The sequence below is a fragment of the Cataglyphis hispanica genome, chromosome 2 (genome assembly GCF_021464435.1).
Source record: "Cataglyphis hispanica isolate Lineage 1 chromosome 2, ULB_Chis1_1.0, whole genome shotgun sequence".
In the NCBI taxonomy this organism is placed as follows: Eukaryota; Metazoa; Arthropoda; class Insecta; order Hymenoptera; family Formicidae; genus Cataglyphis; species Cataglyphis hispanica.
This window is the reverse complement of record NC_065955.1, coordinates 3,468,935-3,489,576: the sequence shown is the minus strand read 5'-3', so window position 1 is coordinate 3,489,576 and position 20,642 is coordinate 3,468,935. Positions and strand designations below refer to the sequence as shown.

General features: G+C 34.1%; 1 protein-coding gene across 13 annotated transcripts in view; it reads right to left on the bottom strand.

The window, feature by feature from the left end:
• LOC126859014 (disks large 1 tumor suppressor protein) overlaps window positions 1-20,642 on the bottom strand; it is a 236,832-nt gene that overhangs the window by 44,352 nt on the left and 171,838 nt on the right. For 10 of the 13 annotated variants that reach the window (XM_050609873.1, XM_050609875.1, XM_050609876.1 and 7 more), the window contains 2 exons: window positions 18,294-18,456; window positions 16,288-16,426 (listed from right to left, as the gene is read on the bottom strand). In XM_050609873.1, coding sequence (XP_050465830.1) covers window positions 16,288-16,426; window positions 18,294-18,456 — 302 coding nt within the window. The remainder of the gene's footprint in view (window positions 1-16,287; window positions 16,427-18,293; window positions 18,457-20,642) is intronic. The other 3 variants (XM_050609874.1, XM_050609885.1, XM_050609886.1) reach the window with 1 other exon arrangement.

Sequence of the window (20,642 nt, the reverse complement as noted above, 5' to 3'; positions counted from 1 at the left end):
TCGCAAGGTCATGCCAAGCATAATTGACACTTGACTTCGCGTTAATTGCACGCATTTTTCTCCGCCAGCTGTTGTATACGTGACGGAATATGAAATTATTTGCAGCGAGCGAGACACGCGAGTACCACCATTAACTATTACGGTCGATATCCGGAATGCAGCGCATCCGATGATAGAGGATGTGATGATAGAATAAATTATTTCCTGCAGGTTAATTAATCCTTAACCCATATTGTCGATCTGCGGCATCACTCGCAACTCTTGTCTCTTATCTCTGCTACGTTGAATATTATTTATAAGTATTTATTCAATAAGATATCATCTTGAACTGATAATATATGTATATTATGAATATTAAACGTAGTCTTTTTCTCTGGACAAAAGATATAGATCGTTGACAAAAGATGGCAGCGAATATAATATCGCGAATAAAGCTCCTTATTAATTAAAATTATGATTAAATAAATTTGTATGTTATCTAAAAACTACATATAATAAAATTTACGAAGATAATTGAATACTCGTAAAGACTAACAAGATAAAATATAAATATATAAAATAAAAGTATGTGAGTTGTATAATTTAATTATTACACAATATGTAAAATAATTGCGTAAAATAAAACATAGTATAGTATGAAAAAAAAAAAAAAATATATATAAAGATTTTCAGTAAAAACTTCTCATTTTTAAAGTCATAAATAAATAAAAATCGCATATTAGTATGGCGTATGTTAATGCACGACACATGATTATTTTATTGATGTACATAATTCGCCGAAATCCGGATAAATCACATTACAATATATTATAGAGTTTATTTTTACCATCAGCGATGGATGCGCGTGTGCTACAAGGTACAAGATCGATAGGAACGCGCCGCTGCATCTCCCGATGCTGCCGATTGTATCGCGTGCATTCACAATGCAACACGCATGGTCGGTGCAGGATAGCGGTCGCTAGGAAATATACTACGAGAGCGCGATCGGACGAGCGGAACGAGAGGCACGAAAGAGGAGAGAGAAAGGGTCGTGAAAATCTGTCGATGCGGAACGACACTGCCAAGGCAAATAATTGCCCCGATCGTTATCGATAAATATCGGGAAGATCTCTCTCGATGGAGAGAGAGAGAGAGAGAGAGAGAGCTTATTCTCTTTTCTTCGAATATCCGAATTATTTCCAATTTCCGTGTTTGTGATTCAAAATTTATGTCCAAATAGTAAATAACAGCGGAATATTTGCTATCTTGGTCATGCAATGTAAATTGGAAACATTAAGTTTACGTGCGTCAATGTATAAATATGTTAATTCGATTATTAATTTATTCCATCGATGAGGTGCACACGGTACGACCGCATCATCGAATGCACTCACGTTGAACTCGCGACGCTGCACGCACAGCGGAGGAACGCGTCGTGTGCGCAAAGAATAACGATTAAGTGTCAGCCGATCGATCGTACATCGACGTACCTTAATTGCGCATAGTTTCACACGTTAATATTAATAATAATATTACCTACTTCTTGTGTGCAAATTTTTTTCCTGATCCTCTTTAATAAGTTATGAGCACGTGGCACGTGACTTGTGCTAATCATCTCGTACGTTGCCGCGCACACTTATTACGTGACACTTCGACAGTCATCACAAAGCGTTGCACCTATATAGAATATATCCCTATCGCGTATGCTCAAGTCGCTCGCGAGTAAGATACGATCGTTATCACAGTAACTCACTTATGTATCAGTTGCGAACGGAGAACTAATCGAGTCACCCTGTCTCTCCTCTCGCCACAATAAACTCGTCTTTATGCACTTGCACGTTGCATGAGGCGTAAACTTGCCGGCTGCAAGAGGCGCGATAAACACGTTAGAACGCGTAGACCGCGCACGACGCAAGAACGTATCGTGAAAAGTGTCGAGGTAGTGATGTCGGGGCCGAAGAAGAGGAACCCTTCCTTTCCTCTACGTCGTTCACGCCACTGTTTTCTGACTCACGATTCCGACACGGTAGTGAGACAGAGAGGAGAAAAGAGGAGTGGAGGGACGAGGCTACTCGATTACGAATGCAACACGTGCAGAATACACCGCGCTCCCATCTCTCTCTCTCTCTCTCTCTCTCTCTCTCTCTCTCTCTCTCTCTCTCTCTCTCTCTCTCTCTCTCTCTCTCTCTCTCTCCTCTCCATAGATGTTTGCCTTCATCGAAGGCTCCCTTTTTCGAGAGACGAGATCCCACGACCGGTTATTGCATTTCCGGCCAAATGCGCTTCGGCAACGTCGAAATTTTACGGCCAGAGTTTAATTTGATAAAAAAAGAATAGTGTCATCAAAGATTTTGACGACACACGATGTGAAAGACGTATGTGTATTCTTTCGCTTTACGATTTAAATTTTGTGATATTAACGATCCCTCAAAAACAAATTAGATTTAATAAAAATAATAATAATAATCATAATTCGTTATGAGTCAGAAATCTTTGAAAATCAGCAATATATGAATTATTATTTAAAAGAGAGAGATTACTATTTTAACTATACATAATCTATACATTTATATAGTATAATTTAAATTGCATTATATATATAAAGATAATTATATAAAAAAAAAAAAATTATAACGAAATCTGATCGTGACATCGAGATAAGTCATCGTTCATCCATTGATTTCTTGCCGCGTGTATTTTTACTTTCGCGAAATTAGGAAAAAATTGAAAAAGGTTAACGATAGCCTCGTAATTGGAAGAGGATCGATTTGACGCGACAGTCGGATAAGATTGAAAACTTTACACTTTATGTCTGTTATAACATAATGATATGTGATACTCTGACATATTATTGGTCATTGTGTACATCCGTATATATCGTGCATATGTATCGATATTGACAGGACGTCAGCAAGCGCAATGATGACGATGAAATGCGGTTTCTAATGCAAAGCTCAAATAATATCTATGATAAAGTTTTAAGAATGGTACAGCATTCCGATATGTTCCCTAAGAAATATTTATTTATTATATATATATTAATGAAGGCATATATACCTAGTTCGTTTTCTCTACGAGCTATACCTATAATATAGGCTATAGTATTTAATTTATATAAATGTATTATATATATGTATAAAATGTAAATTTATATTTGACAGACAATTATATTTGCGGGCTTAAATTCAATTTATTTCATTGTTTAATTAATCGTGCAAATTGCGATTATCACAATGTAAGTATGTCAAAACTGAATTATAAACATATTTCCTTAAATTTCTCCTTTAAAATCGCAATATAAGAAAAAAAAGCAAAACGATTGTTGGAAAGAATTGTGCGCATTTGTTGTTTTTCATAAGACGCAAAGGAACGAAAATACGATAAATTCAAAAAAAATGTTGTGCGAAAGTCGTGTTTGCAACGCGACATTTTTGAATTGACGATTTTGCGAAGAATTTATCGCAACCATTTGCGAATCGAACGCGGGCTACAGAGTAATTTAATGATGACTCATAAAAAAAGTAACGATCACATTACGCGAGCAAGTTATGTATGTTAAATTGCACCGTATATTCAGCATCGATTACATTCTCATTAATTATCTGTAATAAATTACTTTTACAGTGATATTCGGAGAGATTACCTCGTTTAGAGATTTATATTTAATTATACGTAATATAATCATCTATGTTTCAATAAAAAAAAATTACGATATATTCCGTGTATTATAATGTTATAGTGAAAATTTCATTTCCATTTTTTCAAAATTTTCATTTTTCGCGTTTCCATACATCTGTTGTATATTGTAAAATATTGGTAGCTCAATCCCTCGTAATTTGATTGAGATTCTCTTTCGCATCGCTGGAATGCGAAAATTTATGCCATTCACACCGTGATTTCATCCAGTGAGTCATTAGCGGATATTCGGAACGTCGAGCAATCGTTAATGACGATTCGATTCTCGTTCCATCATCGAATTATAAGACTATCGATTCTTAATTATGCCAGCAATCTAATCTTAAGATAAGTTCATAAATTACACAGCCGTACATAAAGCGTTTAATTTTTATTATAATCGCTTATACTAATTTCATATTTTAACTAAGTTTCATCGTAAGTTTTTACCTTATGCTTATTTCTCTCTTAACTTAATAAATAAATTATATTCAAATTAAATGGGAACATAATTAACATAAATTATATTTGCGGTTTCTCGCTTGACAATGCTCAAACTGACACGGATTTGCGGGATGAATCAGTAAACCACTGAGTCATCCTATTAGTAAGCTTGATAGAAATCGTTATTCGTCATAGTTTTCTCGCTTAAGTTCGATAATATCGTTATTTCTGCCTTGTGTAATCAGATTTATGTGTGTGTTGTATTTTTTTTAACAATATAATTTACAGTACATTTTCTTCCATGCATATGTATGCACAGGCATATATCTGTGTATAAAATTAATATTGTAAAATATAGTTAAAGTCTAACAATAAGAAAATGAATTGCACTCTCGTTAAGCTGATTACCTCCAAAAGACAATTTGCTAATGGATGTACTAATAAATAAATTAGAAAAAATTATCCCAGTTCACAAAAAAAGAGAAAGAAGAAAAATAATATTAATTATAAAAATTAGAAAAATAAGTTAATTAATTAGGGAATTTAATTTCATTATAATAATAATCGTATCATTAATTTCTACATGTTTTTATATTTTTTTTTGTCAAAAAAAAAATATATCGTCGATATTTATAATTCAACGAATAGGTGGTGGAGTAAAATAACAAGAAATTCGTAGCGAAAAAGATATGCTTTGTCTTTCCACGAGTACATATTCTAACAAGCGTTCAAATATCACGAAATTACTAATATTCGACATAAAATTACATTTTGCAAAATTCTAGCATGTATGCAATCTATCTTAAAAGCCTTAGTTGTGTGAAAAATGTACACGTGCGTGAAATCTAATTATTAGACTGTTTTATCAAAAAATTATGAGAATGAGAAAAAAAAAAAGATTGAGAAAAGAGCGAAAGACGAGAGAAAGAGCGTGATGAAGCTTTCGCTATGAAAAAATCATCTCCGAATCATCGCCGGGGAAATAGTACAATAGATAAAGCTCGCAGATAGACGTCGGACGCACTACATCAAGAAACTGCTGATACGCGAAATGCGGTAACAATAAGAGGAACGATAAACAATCGACGCTTCGTAGCTTATTGTTCATCACTTCGCTTAACGGTATCATCTTTGTCCCAGAAACGCTCCCGATCTCCGTATGCACTTGGTGACACACTTTGACATAATGGCGCGCACATTAATCGCATAACTGGCGGTGTGGTTGCGCAACCGCCCTTCCCGTATTGTTGCCCGCGAATGCACGCAAGCACGTACGACACACACACACACACACACACACACACACACACACACACACACACACACACACACACATACATATACGCGAGCATCGAAGAGATCGCTCCAACGTAACGCTCTGCCGTCTTGTCGGCTTATGTCGTAACTTCGTTGCCGCGCGATGTCAATAATTTACGTTAGTACGCGAGAGAATTATGACATTTTGTCGACCACATTGCATAACTTTGCGATGTCACGCGATTGATACATTTTAATTGTAGTCATTCGCTCAGCGATTTTGATCCGCGAAGTTCGCGTTTTTTATTTGACTTTGCGCGATAAAGAAATTAAGTAGCAAAAAGATATTATTTTAATCGTTAATATATATATTTAATATATAAGTATATTTGTGGTGATCACGCAGTTTCTGGCAAAATTTAAATCACTGATAAGATGGCTACTAATCATTAATAATAATACATATTTATAAAGACATAAACATGTATCATCGATTAAAAAAATTAATTGTTTATCTCGTCTCATATAAATTTCTCAAAAATACGATTGTATAAAGTTGGATTTTATATATAATTGTTAAACTTTTCGTCTTTTATGTAAAACGCCCTAGATATATCAGTTTTCATTTATCGATTTATTCATCAATTTACGTTCAATCGCCGCTTAATTAACAATTGTGTCTTCAATAACGATGAAAGATACATGCTTGAGACATTTATCATCTTCGGGTAAACCCTAACGACACTTACATCCCGCTGTAACTTCGTCCCGTACCATCGCGAGATTGACAAATCCGGACTTGGAGTTTACCGAGTCGATAAATTTACTAACACAAACAGTCGACGGCAACTAACAACAGATATTATTCAACAATGGGGATAAGTGGATCACCGAGCATTTGCTAAATCTCCGCGAGAGAATGTCCCGTGTCCCGCGAATTTCCGACCAGCGAAGAGTACGTTACTCTAGGATAGGCTCGCCGACTGTCGCTTCCAACCGAAAATGTCGCAAACTTGCCTAATGAACGTACAAGGCTCGCTGGACGAGAGAACGGCGCGAGCAGTTTCGGCTTAACACGCGTCTTCAGGTGAAATCCGTCGTCAGATTTCGCCAACTTGGCTCCGGTCTCTCTCGGTAGTGTCCTCTAAAAGCATCTTTTGAGCACTGTGATAAACTCGCCTAACGCGATTCCGCACTCGCCAGCACGTACTGTACGATTTCTCGAGACAGGATATGTAACTGAAGATAGATAGATCGGAGATTTCGCGTGATAGCATGGTCGGGATTTTTGGCTACGGAAATTAGGATGTTAATGCTCACAATATATATATATATATATAATTTATTATGGCTCATGATATAGAGACAAAAAGATAAATAAATGATAATTTTTGTTTCCGTGGAAAAAAGATGATAGCGTAAGGAATATTCGGGAGAAACAAAGTAATAAGACAAATATAAAATTCTCGAATCTAAAATTCTCCAAGATTTTGAATATACTCTACATAATTGTCATTATATGATTTAATTTTCAATTGTAACTAATTATATCAATATTACATTATTTTTTATTCGTTTTTTATTAATCGCATAATCCCGCAATTATATATTAAATTATACTAATACAAATTAATAATAATCATTTCTCATTAGCCTTCACAAATAGAAAGTATAAAACAACCAGTAAAAAATAAATTTCTACAATAATAAGATTATTTCTTTCTTTCTGTCTTTTATCTTATTAATCTGAAAATAGATGATAGAGATAGAGAATTCGCGACGCGCTTCTGCAAACAATTACAAAAAAACCTTTTTAACGTTTGTGAAATAAGACTTCTTCGCGGTAAAACTTTCATTTTATGAGTGTCAGAAAGATCGCCGATAATATCCGTGATCTGTTTGGAATTTTATGTCCTTTAATAAATTAATATTTAAAAATTGTCATGCCTTGTTCGCAATATCACAAATTAAAATAAAAGCATAATTCTGTTTTCAAAAAAAAAATTGCATGAAAAATCGATTTCATTCAAACAAAAATTTATTCACAAAAAGGGATTTATTGTCATTTTGTTTAATTTGCCCCATTCAAATTCCAAAAAATATTATAGAATAAAATAAAACCGTAAATAAAATCAATAATTGACCTCAAATTACGAGGGAAAAATCGAGTATCTTTCGCGTTTTTGGAAGAGGGTCAATCAAGATTATTGTAAAAAATAATTTGTACGTAACGATTCGATCCTGGCATTTCCCAGAAAAATCATCAATCAAGTTTCTTAGAGTGACCTTAAAACGAAAAAGTCGGACCATCTCGCCCCAATTTTGTCGCCGGGCGCGACAACAGAATGATTTTGATTAATTCGCGATGTCCACATTTCACGAAAAAACGATCATTAATAACGTCAAGCACTTGTTTTCTTTTCGAAGCTCTCGCAACGTGTGTGCGCGAAACGCGTATGAGTTTGTGGGAAAAAGGTGATGAACTTTCGGATTAATCGTACTCCTCGGTGAAAAATTTAATTGCGAGCTTTCTGCGAAACTGACATGCTTCTCATCCAGCTCGAGGAAAGGTGCAAAAGGAACACGTCGAAATAATATGACAGGATATCGGTCCTTGCGAGGATCAGCCTTGGAGCTAAACGACGGATGATGCGGAAAGAGCGACGTTATAATAGGCAGGACGAAAAGATAAATGAACTAATTTTTGTTCTCGTAGAGAGGAGATGACAACGCGGAATATTCGAAGGAAACATAAAGTATAAGACTAATATTGCAAATCTAAAATTCTCGAAGACTTCGAATATAATCTATAAGTTATATATAATTGTCATTATATACCTTAATTTTCAATTGTAATTAATTATATCAACGTTACATTATATATTATATTTTATTTGTTTCCTAATAGCGTAATCTCATAATTTATATGAAATGAATTGAATTATATTAATACATATTAATAATAACCATTGCTCATTAGTATCCACAAATTAATACTATCCACATCTATGATTTAAATAATAATCCACTTTACAAAATTAATTTATTTATATAATTATTAATCACCTAATATATGTACATATATCTTCTCATATACTTTGAAAAAAGAATATTTTTTGTATAGTGTCATAATTTTCTGGTTGTACAAATAACTAATTAGAGATATCAATTTATATTTATATTTATATTTATATTAACATTTTTATTTTTTTCTCTATATATTTAATAGATTGCAGCGCAGATACTATAAAGGTTAAGTGAAAATATTTAAATTTTTATTAAAAAAACCATTAGTTACTAATATTTGGATAACGACATAATGAGAAGGGAGGAGAGGTAATATTAATATTCGCGAAATAGAATACTTACAGTATATCATTCGTAATATTTTTCCACTTGCTTTTGATAACAAAACTAGTTTCGACTTTAACTGAGGTCTTTTTCGACCAAAAATTGACGAGTGACGGAATTAAAAAAACTCCGTATGTTAATAACCTCAAAGTCATAAACAAACAATATTTATGTTTTTGAGATTCGTCGATACAGTTACCAGACCATATGTCGCGAGTACTAAGATCATTTTATCAACTCAAACATCAATAATTAACAAATTGTATTAGCTTAAACATTCTCATTTAAAATTTTTTACTAATTTTTACTAAAATTAGCCAACACATATTTAATCTATTTACCTTATTTTTATTTCCATAAAAATAGTTAATATTCTAAATTGTAAATAAGGTAAAAAGTGGATCATATGTGCATATCAGAGAGTCAATAATTGTCTCCAATAAGAAAAAAAGATTATTACATGCATCATGCAAAAATACGGAAATTGATTCACGGTAAAGTTCACTTAAACGAACTTTCCAAGATAAACGCAAAATAAATTGGAGCTCATCCTTCTCCGTCTATCGGGATTCTGACGGCGACGAAAGGGTTTGACAGGGACAGGAGAAAGGGCGTGTGAGGTATCGAAGAAGGGTTGCGGAGCAGCTTTAGGTTCGTGTAAGTTTAATTGGTTTCCGGAATCCATTTTCCCTGGTTTTTAGCTCCGCGATGACACGTTTCATTTTATCCCTAAACCCTGTCTGCTACGTCCGTCCCTACGTCCATCACTTCACTCTGTCTTCGGATATCGAGTTTTACGATCAACTCGCTGCGAGCGTTGAATTCGTCCGGACGTAACTTCGGCGAAAAGTGCCTCGCGCATCGCATGAAATTAAATCAGGAAATTTTCGTCATGTACAACGACGGGTTCATAAAATTCAAACCCTTCGACCGGACGTTTTGTAGTGAAGTTATCGTCGCGGAAAACACTCTATATTTTCTCGTGACGCTTTTTGATTTTCCGCGATTTTTTTGTATCGTGATGTATCCGACCGCGCGCGCATGTCATATTCTCTCCTCTTATATTTCTCACATAATTTCCGGTTAATGAAGTTCGCTATTCATCGCCGACTTTTTCTTTAATGAGAAACTTTACGTACGATATAAGAAGTGCATCATTAAATAGTTCCAACGATATTCCCGATCTTATACATGCGAAAATGTCATTTAATAAAAAAAAGAATTTCACTCAGTCTTCCCAGTCTTTACGCTTATCCAAGATTTAATCGATTAAAAAATTCTGTTATAATTAACAGAATTTCATAAATTTTAATTTTTAATGAACAGGAGAATAACTGACAATTCCAAATTAAAAATATTATACTTTTTTAATGAAGAAGATGAAAGTTTTTATTATTCGAGATACAGATATATTGTTTATTTCTGTTAATCTATTTCTATGTAAAATATTTTTGAAAACGCTAGTAATAAAAAATTGCAAACAAAGAAAGTTTTGTGTATTGTCTCCCCTTCACTATCTTTTTATATTCTTTGTCTCTCCGAATTGTTTCTTTATCTTGCAAATGACAAGTAAAATCGTTTTCGGGGGGTTAAGCCACGGTCAAATCTTTACTTTGCCTCCGGATCGATGAAACGACAGTAAGGAATAGAGAGGAACAATATCGCGCTGACTCGGCGATGTTGAAAAGCGTGCGCTGACATGACTATGATACGCGAAATCTTGCCGGATCGCGAAAGCGAACGCCGCTAAACGACACCGGGTATAGTCGATCGCGGCCGACAATTTCTATCCTTATTTTGATGACGGCGTCTGGGGTAGCGTCGCGACGACATCAAGACGGCTGAGCCAGCGTTATCACGCTGCCGCCACCACTAGAAGACTTATTGGTCCGTGGATTCGATGATCGCGAGTCCGTACGTCTCGTTGGTTACAGATATCGTTTCTGCGCAGGCACTTTCGGCGGCTGGCTCGTTAACCATCGATCTCTAGCCAGCTCTCGGGAAACAGTTATATCAGCGAAACTCGCGACAAATCGCGATAGACCGCATCTTTTGACCAATCACGATCGATAAGTATTTTGATGTATTTTCTTTTCGCGCGATATTGTTACTCATATAAGGGGTACAATCACGGAGCTGCGATTGTAGCAATTGTTTTGCAATATATTAGAAATTTTCTTTTTTTCTTTTTTTCGTCTTTCTCGTATAGTTTTTTTATTTTTTTTTTTAAATCTATTAAATAAAATACAAAATGTAAATGCTTTAATTTCTGAATGTAATAAAATTAAAAGAAAAAACGGCATTTTTCTTTCATAGTTTAATTGCTATAATCTTAAGCAATGTTTATCGTCTAAATTTCTATGGCTTTTATTAAGCACGCCTCATAACGCCACGTTTTCTAGACAACAACCCTCCAGAGATCGTGCCGCAACAAACGATACATTATACAGAATGGTCCAGAATTGGGTCGCGGAGTGTAAATTAAACAATCTGTGCAAATGCACCCGTTGCGCGGTAGCAAGCGCATATTTCGCTGCAGATGGCACGGTCCAAAGGCATATGCATTATGCGTGCTATGCAACGGATTTATTTTAGTTACAATGTGGACGGTCTACCATAAAGAAGGATTCTATTGTTGATCTAATTACAGAAAAGCATGCACGTCAACTTTAACAAAAAAAAAAAAATTATTTTATCTCTATATGTTTTTTAACACTGTAATATTAAAATAACAAAATGTTGGAATGAGAAGAAAATATTCAGAAAAATAAACTGTAATATAATTTTTCTATTATATTATTCAGTAAATTCATAGGGCGAATGTTAAGCAAATGATTCATGAAAATCGATTTAATATCTAGTATTTGATTCAAACAAATAATGAAAAAATAAACGAAAAAGAACACAAATAACATTTATCTTTATCCTCGAATAAAGAAAGGTATTCGCGAATTAAAAGCCGGAGGTATTCGCGTTTTAGACATGCATAGATTAGATCAAAAATAAGTATGGGAAATGCGCAGAAGCCTAGGAAGTCCCGAACAATGCAACGATTGTCGGTGTCGCACCGAGGAAAGAGAAAGGGAAGAGAAAAGGGAAAAATTTCTCAGGAAGTTCGTGGATTCCCGGTTAGTACCACCGCTTTGCCAGATCAACTCGCGCCGGGGAATCCATTATTCTTTGATGCAAAAGCACTGCTTCCGCAACCTTGGAAACTATTCGACGTGAAAGTGTTCTTAATTCTCGCTACACACGCTTTTGTTTAACATTGCCACGCAATTGCAAAGTGCAAGGTTCGCGAGAAGCTCTTTGAAAAGTTCGTTAAAGTATTAGAAACGATTATCGCATTGTTCTACGGAAATTCTCTATAATGACAATATATATTTTTATGATGAACTACAATTTGCTGTAAAGCAATTAAAAACGGAGTGAAAAAAATTTTAAGAAACAAATCTCTTTCTTCTAACACTAAGATATAAAATAAAGTACAATAAAATGAAATAAAGTAGAAGAGAACATATGTATATTTTAATGTGTATTATAAAATAAAATAATTTTTGAAAAATATATATTACAGAAAATTTGAAAAAGATAGAAAAATGGAAAAAAAACTCGGAAAATATAGAAGAATTTACAATATAAATAAAGACAAAAAGATATTGTTAATTAAAAAAGTATGAAATGTCAGGGAAAATTGATAGCGATAAGATTCAAATCATTCATAAAAGAAAGATAATCTTTTCTGATCTTTTGACGTTAATATTATCCACAATGATAATTATCTCGTATTAAGAAAATATACATAATTTGTAAAGTTTTTGTATACAATTGATATATCTAGCTGGATGCAAAATTGCCGAGTAACTTTTTCGTTTATTTTGCACTTGATACATTGTCTAAGAGCCTGCGGTTTTTGCGAGTTCTCCTGTTCTGGACCGGACATCTCCAGTCAGGACGTCCGGCGGGACAAGAGCAGAAGAAATTAAATTTGTCTCGACGTACGAGAGGGCGGTAAAATGTGCCGAATGAAAAGAGGAATTTTCTGCCGACCATCAAAAGCTAGCAAACAATGCACTCGTGATAAGTTGCTCGAGAGCGTCGCGAAAAGAGTAATCCGGAAAAGCGATAGTCTCTTTTTCTCAGAAAGTTTGTTAAACCCACAAAACTAAGAAAGAATTCACTCATAACGTAACAGATTATAAAATGTATAACATTGCAAAAAACAAGTATTGCCAGTTATTTAATCGAATCACAGAATGTTTCTTCCATTCTCCTTTAAAATTAACCCATAAATATCACAATTTAAATTTCTTCACTGATATAAGATAATAAAAGTGCACCCATCGTATTCGGCATCGTCCAGTATGATGGCCAGAATTCGGCGGTATCTGGCGAGGATGCAGTGAGACGCATTTGGATCGATACGAAGAGGATACCGCATCACGTAAGCGAGATTGGTCGGATCCGGTAACTCGCTCGTGACCCGGACCAGATGCGACCTTGGCCCGCATTTCGGAGATGCAGCTGTGCGCATGCCGCTACATGCATACCCGAATATGTCCATTTGCGTGTGCCTATTGTGATCATTAAATTGCATCGCAGGGAATTGCACGTATCGCACTTTAATCTCAACATCTTTAATCACATTTTAAAAATTATATCTTTAATCCCGTTTTAAAAATTATACTATTAAAAAGATTTAAAGACCAAATAAATCTTGAAAAAAAGTGTCGAATGAATTCTTTGAGCGAAAATTCGTAATTATATCAGAAAATATGACTACAAAGTAGATTCGACAAAAGTTTGACCATTGTCAATCATACCAAAAATGATGAAATATTGAACTGAATAAATAAATTCAGAATGATAGCCTCACACATATATGTTCGAGTTAATCGAGTTAATTATTCTTAGGGACATTGAATACCGTACGATAAAAATGCATTTATATTTCGCAATTGGCGCGATATAGTAGACGAGACAAGCCCGATGAATCATACAGACAAAAAAACGAGCAAAACATTTATCCGGGGGAGCCCAACGCAACGCATGCGCCAAACAAAACTGCGAAAAACAAAAACGAGTACGTCAATTAACACCCGGAATTGTTCTAATTAAAGGAATAAAAATAAATAGGTCACCGAGCGACCTTTGTTTTCTTCACGATATTTCTCTCTCTCTGTGTGCGTGTAATTGTTTTTTTTTTTCATAACATGAATTTTGAAATGACAGAACAATTAAAAAAAAAAAGATTTTTTTTTTTTTGACGGCGAAACATTGATTGAATGCAATTAAATGTCCGAATCGAAGTCATCGAAGTTTTTAATTGGCAACTAAAATTTCGCGGGTGAAAAAACGTGAATCTTGTCCTCGTATATATCATTTATATATGTATTATTATATATTTATATATGTTTTTATACAATTTTAATGTCGTTGTCCTTTGAACTTGCTGAATTCCGCGTTACGCAAACGACACGTGTAAATAATGACAAACGCTTTGATCTCTGAAAATTGGGGCACTTAATAGACGTTATCGCGCAGAATCATTAACTAGTAAACGAGCGCGGTTTGTTGTTTTGGGATTCAAATGAATGTATATTCAGGAAATACCGCGAGAGAGTTCACATTCGGAAAGGAAACAAATGTAGCGGATCAGCAACGCACAGGTGCGCGAAACTTTTTTTTGCGGCCGGCTTAATGAAGTATTCCATTCATGGTAATGTTTAATTACGAACTGACTCTAGCAGAGTAGCCAAGAACGCAATTAATTCTATCTCGCGCGTCACCTCATCCCTTTCTCTCGATCAAAGTCGAACTTTTTATACGTCCTGCTGAACGAAGATTCCACTTGCGCCAAGAAGTTCTTTGAGTAGCAAATGGAAGATTAAATTACATTAAATTAGATTGAATTTGTTATGTACTTTGTATATAGAATCAAAATCTCGCTCGCATTTCAAAATACTCTTTTAATTTAAAGATCAAGTCACAGTTTGTAAACCATTTATATATAAAATTGTATATTCACAATTTAATATTATATAATATTTCAAGAATGTAAGAAATATTGCACGCCGAAACTGTAGCCTTTATGTATCTTCAGAATTTGTTAATAATTGACAACAATAAAAATGAATAAATAGATCTTAACACTAGTGATCGATAAAAAAGTAATATTTATTTTTCATTTTTTAATTATTCAAAAAAATTGAAATAAATTAAATTTGTACGACTCTGTAAATTAGTAATTAATCACAAAGTAATTATTAATTACATGAAAAATTAATAATAAGACAAAAAAGAATTACTTATTACTTTAAAATTAGTAAAATTTAATTCTTAATTATTAAAATAATTAATAATTTAATTTTACTAATCATTAATTTTTTACTAAATATTAATTCATTTTCGCTTAAATACTAATTTTTTACATAATTAGAAATTTTCTTCTGACGTATTATCAATTTTTAAGTAGTGAGTAATTTCTTTTTCCTAATTATTAATTTTTTGAAAAATAAGAAGTATTTTTTAATTTATTATTAACATGACAAAAATAATAAACTATCAAATAATTTTTTATTTTTGATTATTTAATAATAATAATTAAAAATATTGTCAAAAATAGCATTTTTGCCGATCACTGCTCAGCACTTGCTTATTTGTTAATTATAAATATCTAATATAAAAAGATATAAATAAAATATATAAAACTTGGACAAAACCAACCCGAAAACAATGAATATTTAATACGATGCAAAAAATCCAGAAAAAAAATAAAAAGTAAAATCAAACGGCTGAGATTCATGAAAATATAATGAAACATCGGGCGTTGCCGCATCGCATCTCTAACTTGGTTCGCGCTTCATCCAATATTCTATTCCATTTACGCGATGTCCAACAGTGCCCTTAACCCGAGCAATTCTGGGTATATGACAATATCGGAGCCTTGTGCGCGCGATAACGTACGAGAAAGGTTAATGGCAAATAGACGAGTCAATAAGAGGAGTCGAACTGGTACGAGTAAGTCTGTAGCGGAAGTACATAATGTATCCGAACCAATCCCACTTTCACGGCACAGTCGAGCCCGGATTCGAGCTCTTAATCCATCGGCAATTAGTTCGTGAAAACCGGTCCGAGCTCTTCGCCGTTCATTCTACGATCCCTGCTCAACAACCCTTCAAAAACATCCATCCGATACATGCGATTTATCCATGTTTTTATCCGGTTTATTTTAGAAATTAGCACGACGAGGCTCACGCGATTACGTTCGTTAAGTGATCGATGCAATGAGATAAGTGATCTATTTGACATGTTAACATTTTTGAATCCGTGTAGTCATACACATTATCCAAAAAAAAAAGTATATAAAACGAATCTGCTATACAATAAACGAGTTAATTGGCGAAACAAAAGCTCGATGCAGCCCGAAAGTATCGAATGTGATCGATGAACGAGCTTTGTTTTACGTTTCGAGAGAGAAGGCATAACGCGTCGCAATCTTCGTAAAAAAAATCACTGAAAGGATGATCGAATTGCGAATGGTGCCTCGTAAAGAAATCTCAAGAAAAAAGGGAGACTCACCGTGAGACGTCTTCCTGGGAAACGGCCCGCGGTGTTCCGGTGCCGTGCAGGGCGAGGGAAGACGCGTGGCGTGATTCCTGAGAGTACGGTAGCGTTGCTGTACTGTTCTCTAACGCCGACACAGAGCCGTTTTGCTTACCTGTTAACACAGAAGTTCGTTCTTGTTTATTATTTTTAACCCCCCTCCTTCATATACACAAGATACGCCTCGAAATCATATCGACAAACATTTCGTCTACGGACTCTACGGTGCTTGCATCATTACTTTGTTGACATCGAACTTGCCCAAACAATTTGAACTGTCATATCAACCGACATATTGTCATTCCTTTTTTTTTATAATAAATATAAAATATTTATTGAAACATATATGAAACAAAATATATTTCTAAAAGCAAAGAAATTATACATTCATGATAATAATTGTAAGAATTAATATCGAGATATATGAAGATAAAAGAAATAAAAAACATAACTATAGATTATGTCGTTGACAGTATTAATTAAAAAAATATATTTATGTAAAAAATATGTTAATTTTAAATTATACAATTTTTATTCTTATCATTGAGAGAAATTGTTATCATATTTTCGATGGTTCAATAAAGGGACACAAAGCTGGAAATACTAATCTAAAATATTTTTATTTATTTTTGTATTATAATAATACAATTCCATTTTGTTATTATATTATGTTATTTTGACGAATTTTTTGTCGAAATATATTGTCTTTTTATATACAATAGTATAAAAAAGGAGAACAGTTAGTACATAGTAAAGTGGAAAATAGCGATCTCAATCTAAAGCGCGCTTGTTTATTCGCGTCGGGACTTCTCTGGGAAGCTCACCGCTCTCTCGCGCGACTGCGTTTGGAGATTAAAGCAAATATTCGGATAATCCCGCGGGGCACCGATCTACCGCGGCATTAAAGGGGCAATTTGAATTCAGTCGGCATTAATTCACCGCTTTTTCCACTCGTGAAATGTACTGGTGTTTTTTTTTTTTTTTCATTCGAATAGAAATACGAAAATATAGTCGCTATAAAAAAAGCCCCACCACAATTATCATTAATATTTCGAGAGGTAATCTTTCTCTCTCAACGTTCGTGAAAAGAACATTAAAGAGAAAACTTACATTCGTAATCAATCTATTCGTTCGCCAGTCTTGCGTGCAAACACCGCATAGTATTTCGTTAAATTGCAAGCCACGCTAGAAACTCTTTTTCATCCGCGCGTTTTCTTGCAGCATCGAATTTTAACATTGCACTCTCGAGATTTCTCCGATTGGACATTTCAGACGCGTGGTGCGCCGCATTCGTAGCACACACGATAAACGGGAAAAGTGACAGAAGACGATTCGCGGGAATGCGCGCGATTCGAGGCGAATTTACGAGCTCCGTTTTACGAGGCCGATGAATAAGTTACGGCTCGATCGTCGAGTAAAACCCGGCTGATGGAAAAGACTCGCGGATCAAAAATTCATTTCCGCACCCCTTAGAAGCAGAACCGGAGCTTCGTCCGTGTTCCTTTCCAGTTGGCAGGGAAGTCACGGCGATGGGGGTCGCAGTTCATTTGAATTACAACGCGTCGCTCAAGCGCGACTCTGAATAATTAATAGAAAGCCGTAATTATTATTTCAATCGGATCCTTGCGATGGAAAGACGATAGCAAAAGATACAATTGTGACGGCGGAGATAGTGCTACAATTTTGTGCGGAATGTCGGTTGTTAAATCCGATACGATCGCACAATCTTCGGCGTAAATCATCGATAATAAAAAATAAAATCACAGGCTTTACATTGTTGATAGTTTACGAAATCATCTTTGCATTTATAAATCATTCCGTCTTCAAAATGACATATTATTATAAGAGAGAGAATAAAATTAGAATATTTAAAAAAATATAAATTCAAGTATCATATCTAATTTATAAGATCTATTTAATTTTAATGGAATCTCTGAAATGTATTTAAATTTTATGAAAAATTAAATCTTTCTTCTACTTACGTGGCTGAGGCGAAAGAGAATTGTCCGTTGCTATTGGAGGAGGAGGCGGAGGTACGATTCCACTTTCCGGCTTGGCAACCAAAAGTACAACGCGATCTTGGGTCGCCTTCAGGGTCGCCACGGCCTCTTCGTGTGTCACGTTTTCCAGATTTTTATCGCCCTGCTGAAACCAACATGGTTTGATTTGAGCGATATGTGCTCTTCTTTGTTCGTGTACATTTAACATTGATTCATTAATGATCAAGGACAAAGGAAATTATTTAAAACATTGTCAAGTATCTATTTTTCCGCAGATTGAAATTTAAAGCAACGCGTCGTCAACGATATTCACATATAGAATAAATTATTAGAAATTCATGTCTATTTCTTCGTGAAATCACGTCGCAAAAAAATCAAAAGAACAAAATGTAACGAACAAGATACATTTCTGTATTTACGCTTCGCATCCGTAATAATTCCACGCGATTTATTCATTTCTCGCATAGATATTATTCATTGAGAAATGCCCTACTTTTCCGTTTTGTTTATCGAGAAACCGGCAAAGAGGAAACTGTTTCTGAGATACGAACTTGGCCTACGGATGACGTACACAAACGACTCGATCACAGTGCGGTGAGCATTCGATAATTGATTTTTCCCGTTCAATTTCCCCTGTCAACCTCTCTCTCATCTCTTTCCTCCTTTCCTTCCTTTTTCATTCACCGCAATTGTCTCTCTTGAGATACTAAAGACAATCGGTCGTATTTATTACCGAGCTGACACGCATTAAAAGACGATTAGCGCGAAAACTGCAATGTGATGCTCTCTAGTGGATTTTTAATCTGATTTGATAGCGTTACGCTTTAAATTCAACAGCAAACAGTAAAGAAATAAATATATATGTATAATATACATATTAAATATAATATAATATATTAAAATATAAATATAAATTAAATATATATATATATATATATATATATATATATATATATATATGTAATAAGTATATAGATAATAAATATGTATACTTTAATCATGATAGAATTTAATTTTCATTATTAATGATTCATCATTAGTGATATATTAAAGAATAAAAATTAAGATTAAGGAGAATAATTATTATATAACTATTTTAAAACTATATTTCCATAATTATATCAATGACTATATAAGAAACTTTTAAAATAATTTTTAGAGACATAAGATTGTGATCTAATGAATTGGAATCGAAAAAATTCGACAACGATTCACGTTGTCCAAAAAATCGACGGTTAAAGTGCGGATAAGAAAAGCGGATTACTATTAGAGCGATTTTCCAAGACGCCGCCAAAGTAATTGATAGCTCTTTCATCAGCGTTATACAACTGGCGTTATATAGCCAACGGCAGCTTTCGTTGGTCTACGATTTTTCGCTTCGACGATTTCACTACCTTTAAGGCACCCTTTTTGGGAGCCGCGCCAAAAAAGCGCCGATTAAAGCTATCGCCAAACTAGTCAGCTGGCTTGATTTATGACTATCGTGAAGTGCAAAATGTGCGCATAAATCGATCGAAAGACGCTCTCCCTCTCTCTCTTTTTTTTTCTATACAACGAAAGTGTGTTGAAAGTTATAACTTTTTCATGCCACGTCGAGGGTAACCATCGGTGGTTATCGATTAAATGAAATTCGAGCGATTCCTCCATTTCTTCGCGAAATTTTGTCATCGAACTTATTCACGCGCAATTTATTAGATTTTTTATCTTTCGCAAAATAATTTATCAATATAAGAAATAAAAGAATAAAGTGTTAAAATCTTGGAATAAAACATTTTTTTTAACTTTAATAAAATTAAAAAAGCAAATTTGAAATTACATTATTGCTCGATCTCAAGAAAAAAAAAAAAAAATTTTTTTAATTTCTATGTCGAAAGTTTAATGAAATTTTGATCTACTCTAAAAAATAGAAATTTCTCCATTACAGATTTTAAAATTTTATAATTAGATGGAAAAAACATGTGACATATTCGGTAGGATTGCTAAAAAATATTTTTGTTATTTTTAGCAATCCAATAAAACATATCCAAAGTTTTTTCACGGGTCATAAAAAAGTAAAATTTTTAATAGATAGAGGCATCTCGGGAGTTGATTATCAGAGCGCAATTAAATTTTCGGTATGAAAATTTGTTCACAATCAGCTGTTTACGACAGTGTCCCGAAACTTTCTCGCCGTTTTATTCTTCCACGTGGCAAAGTAATTATCGATCGTACAGTAATTAGTTTTAGCACGCGTAAGTCCAAAGTTTTCGAGAGTAATTATAAAACTCGAAATGCTTTTCAAACTCGTTCGAGCATAAATACTACAATTCACGTTTTCTTTTTTCATGGCGA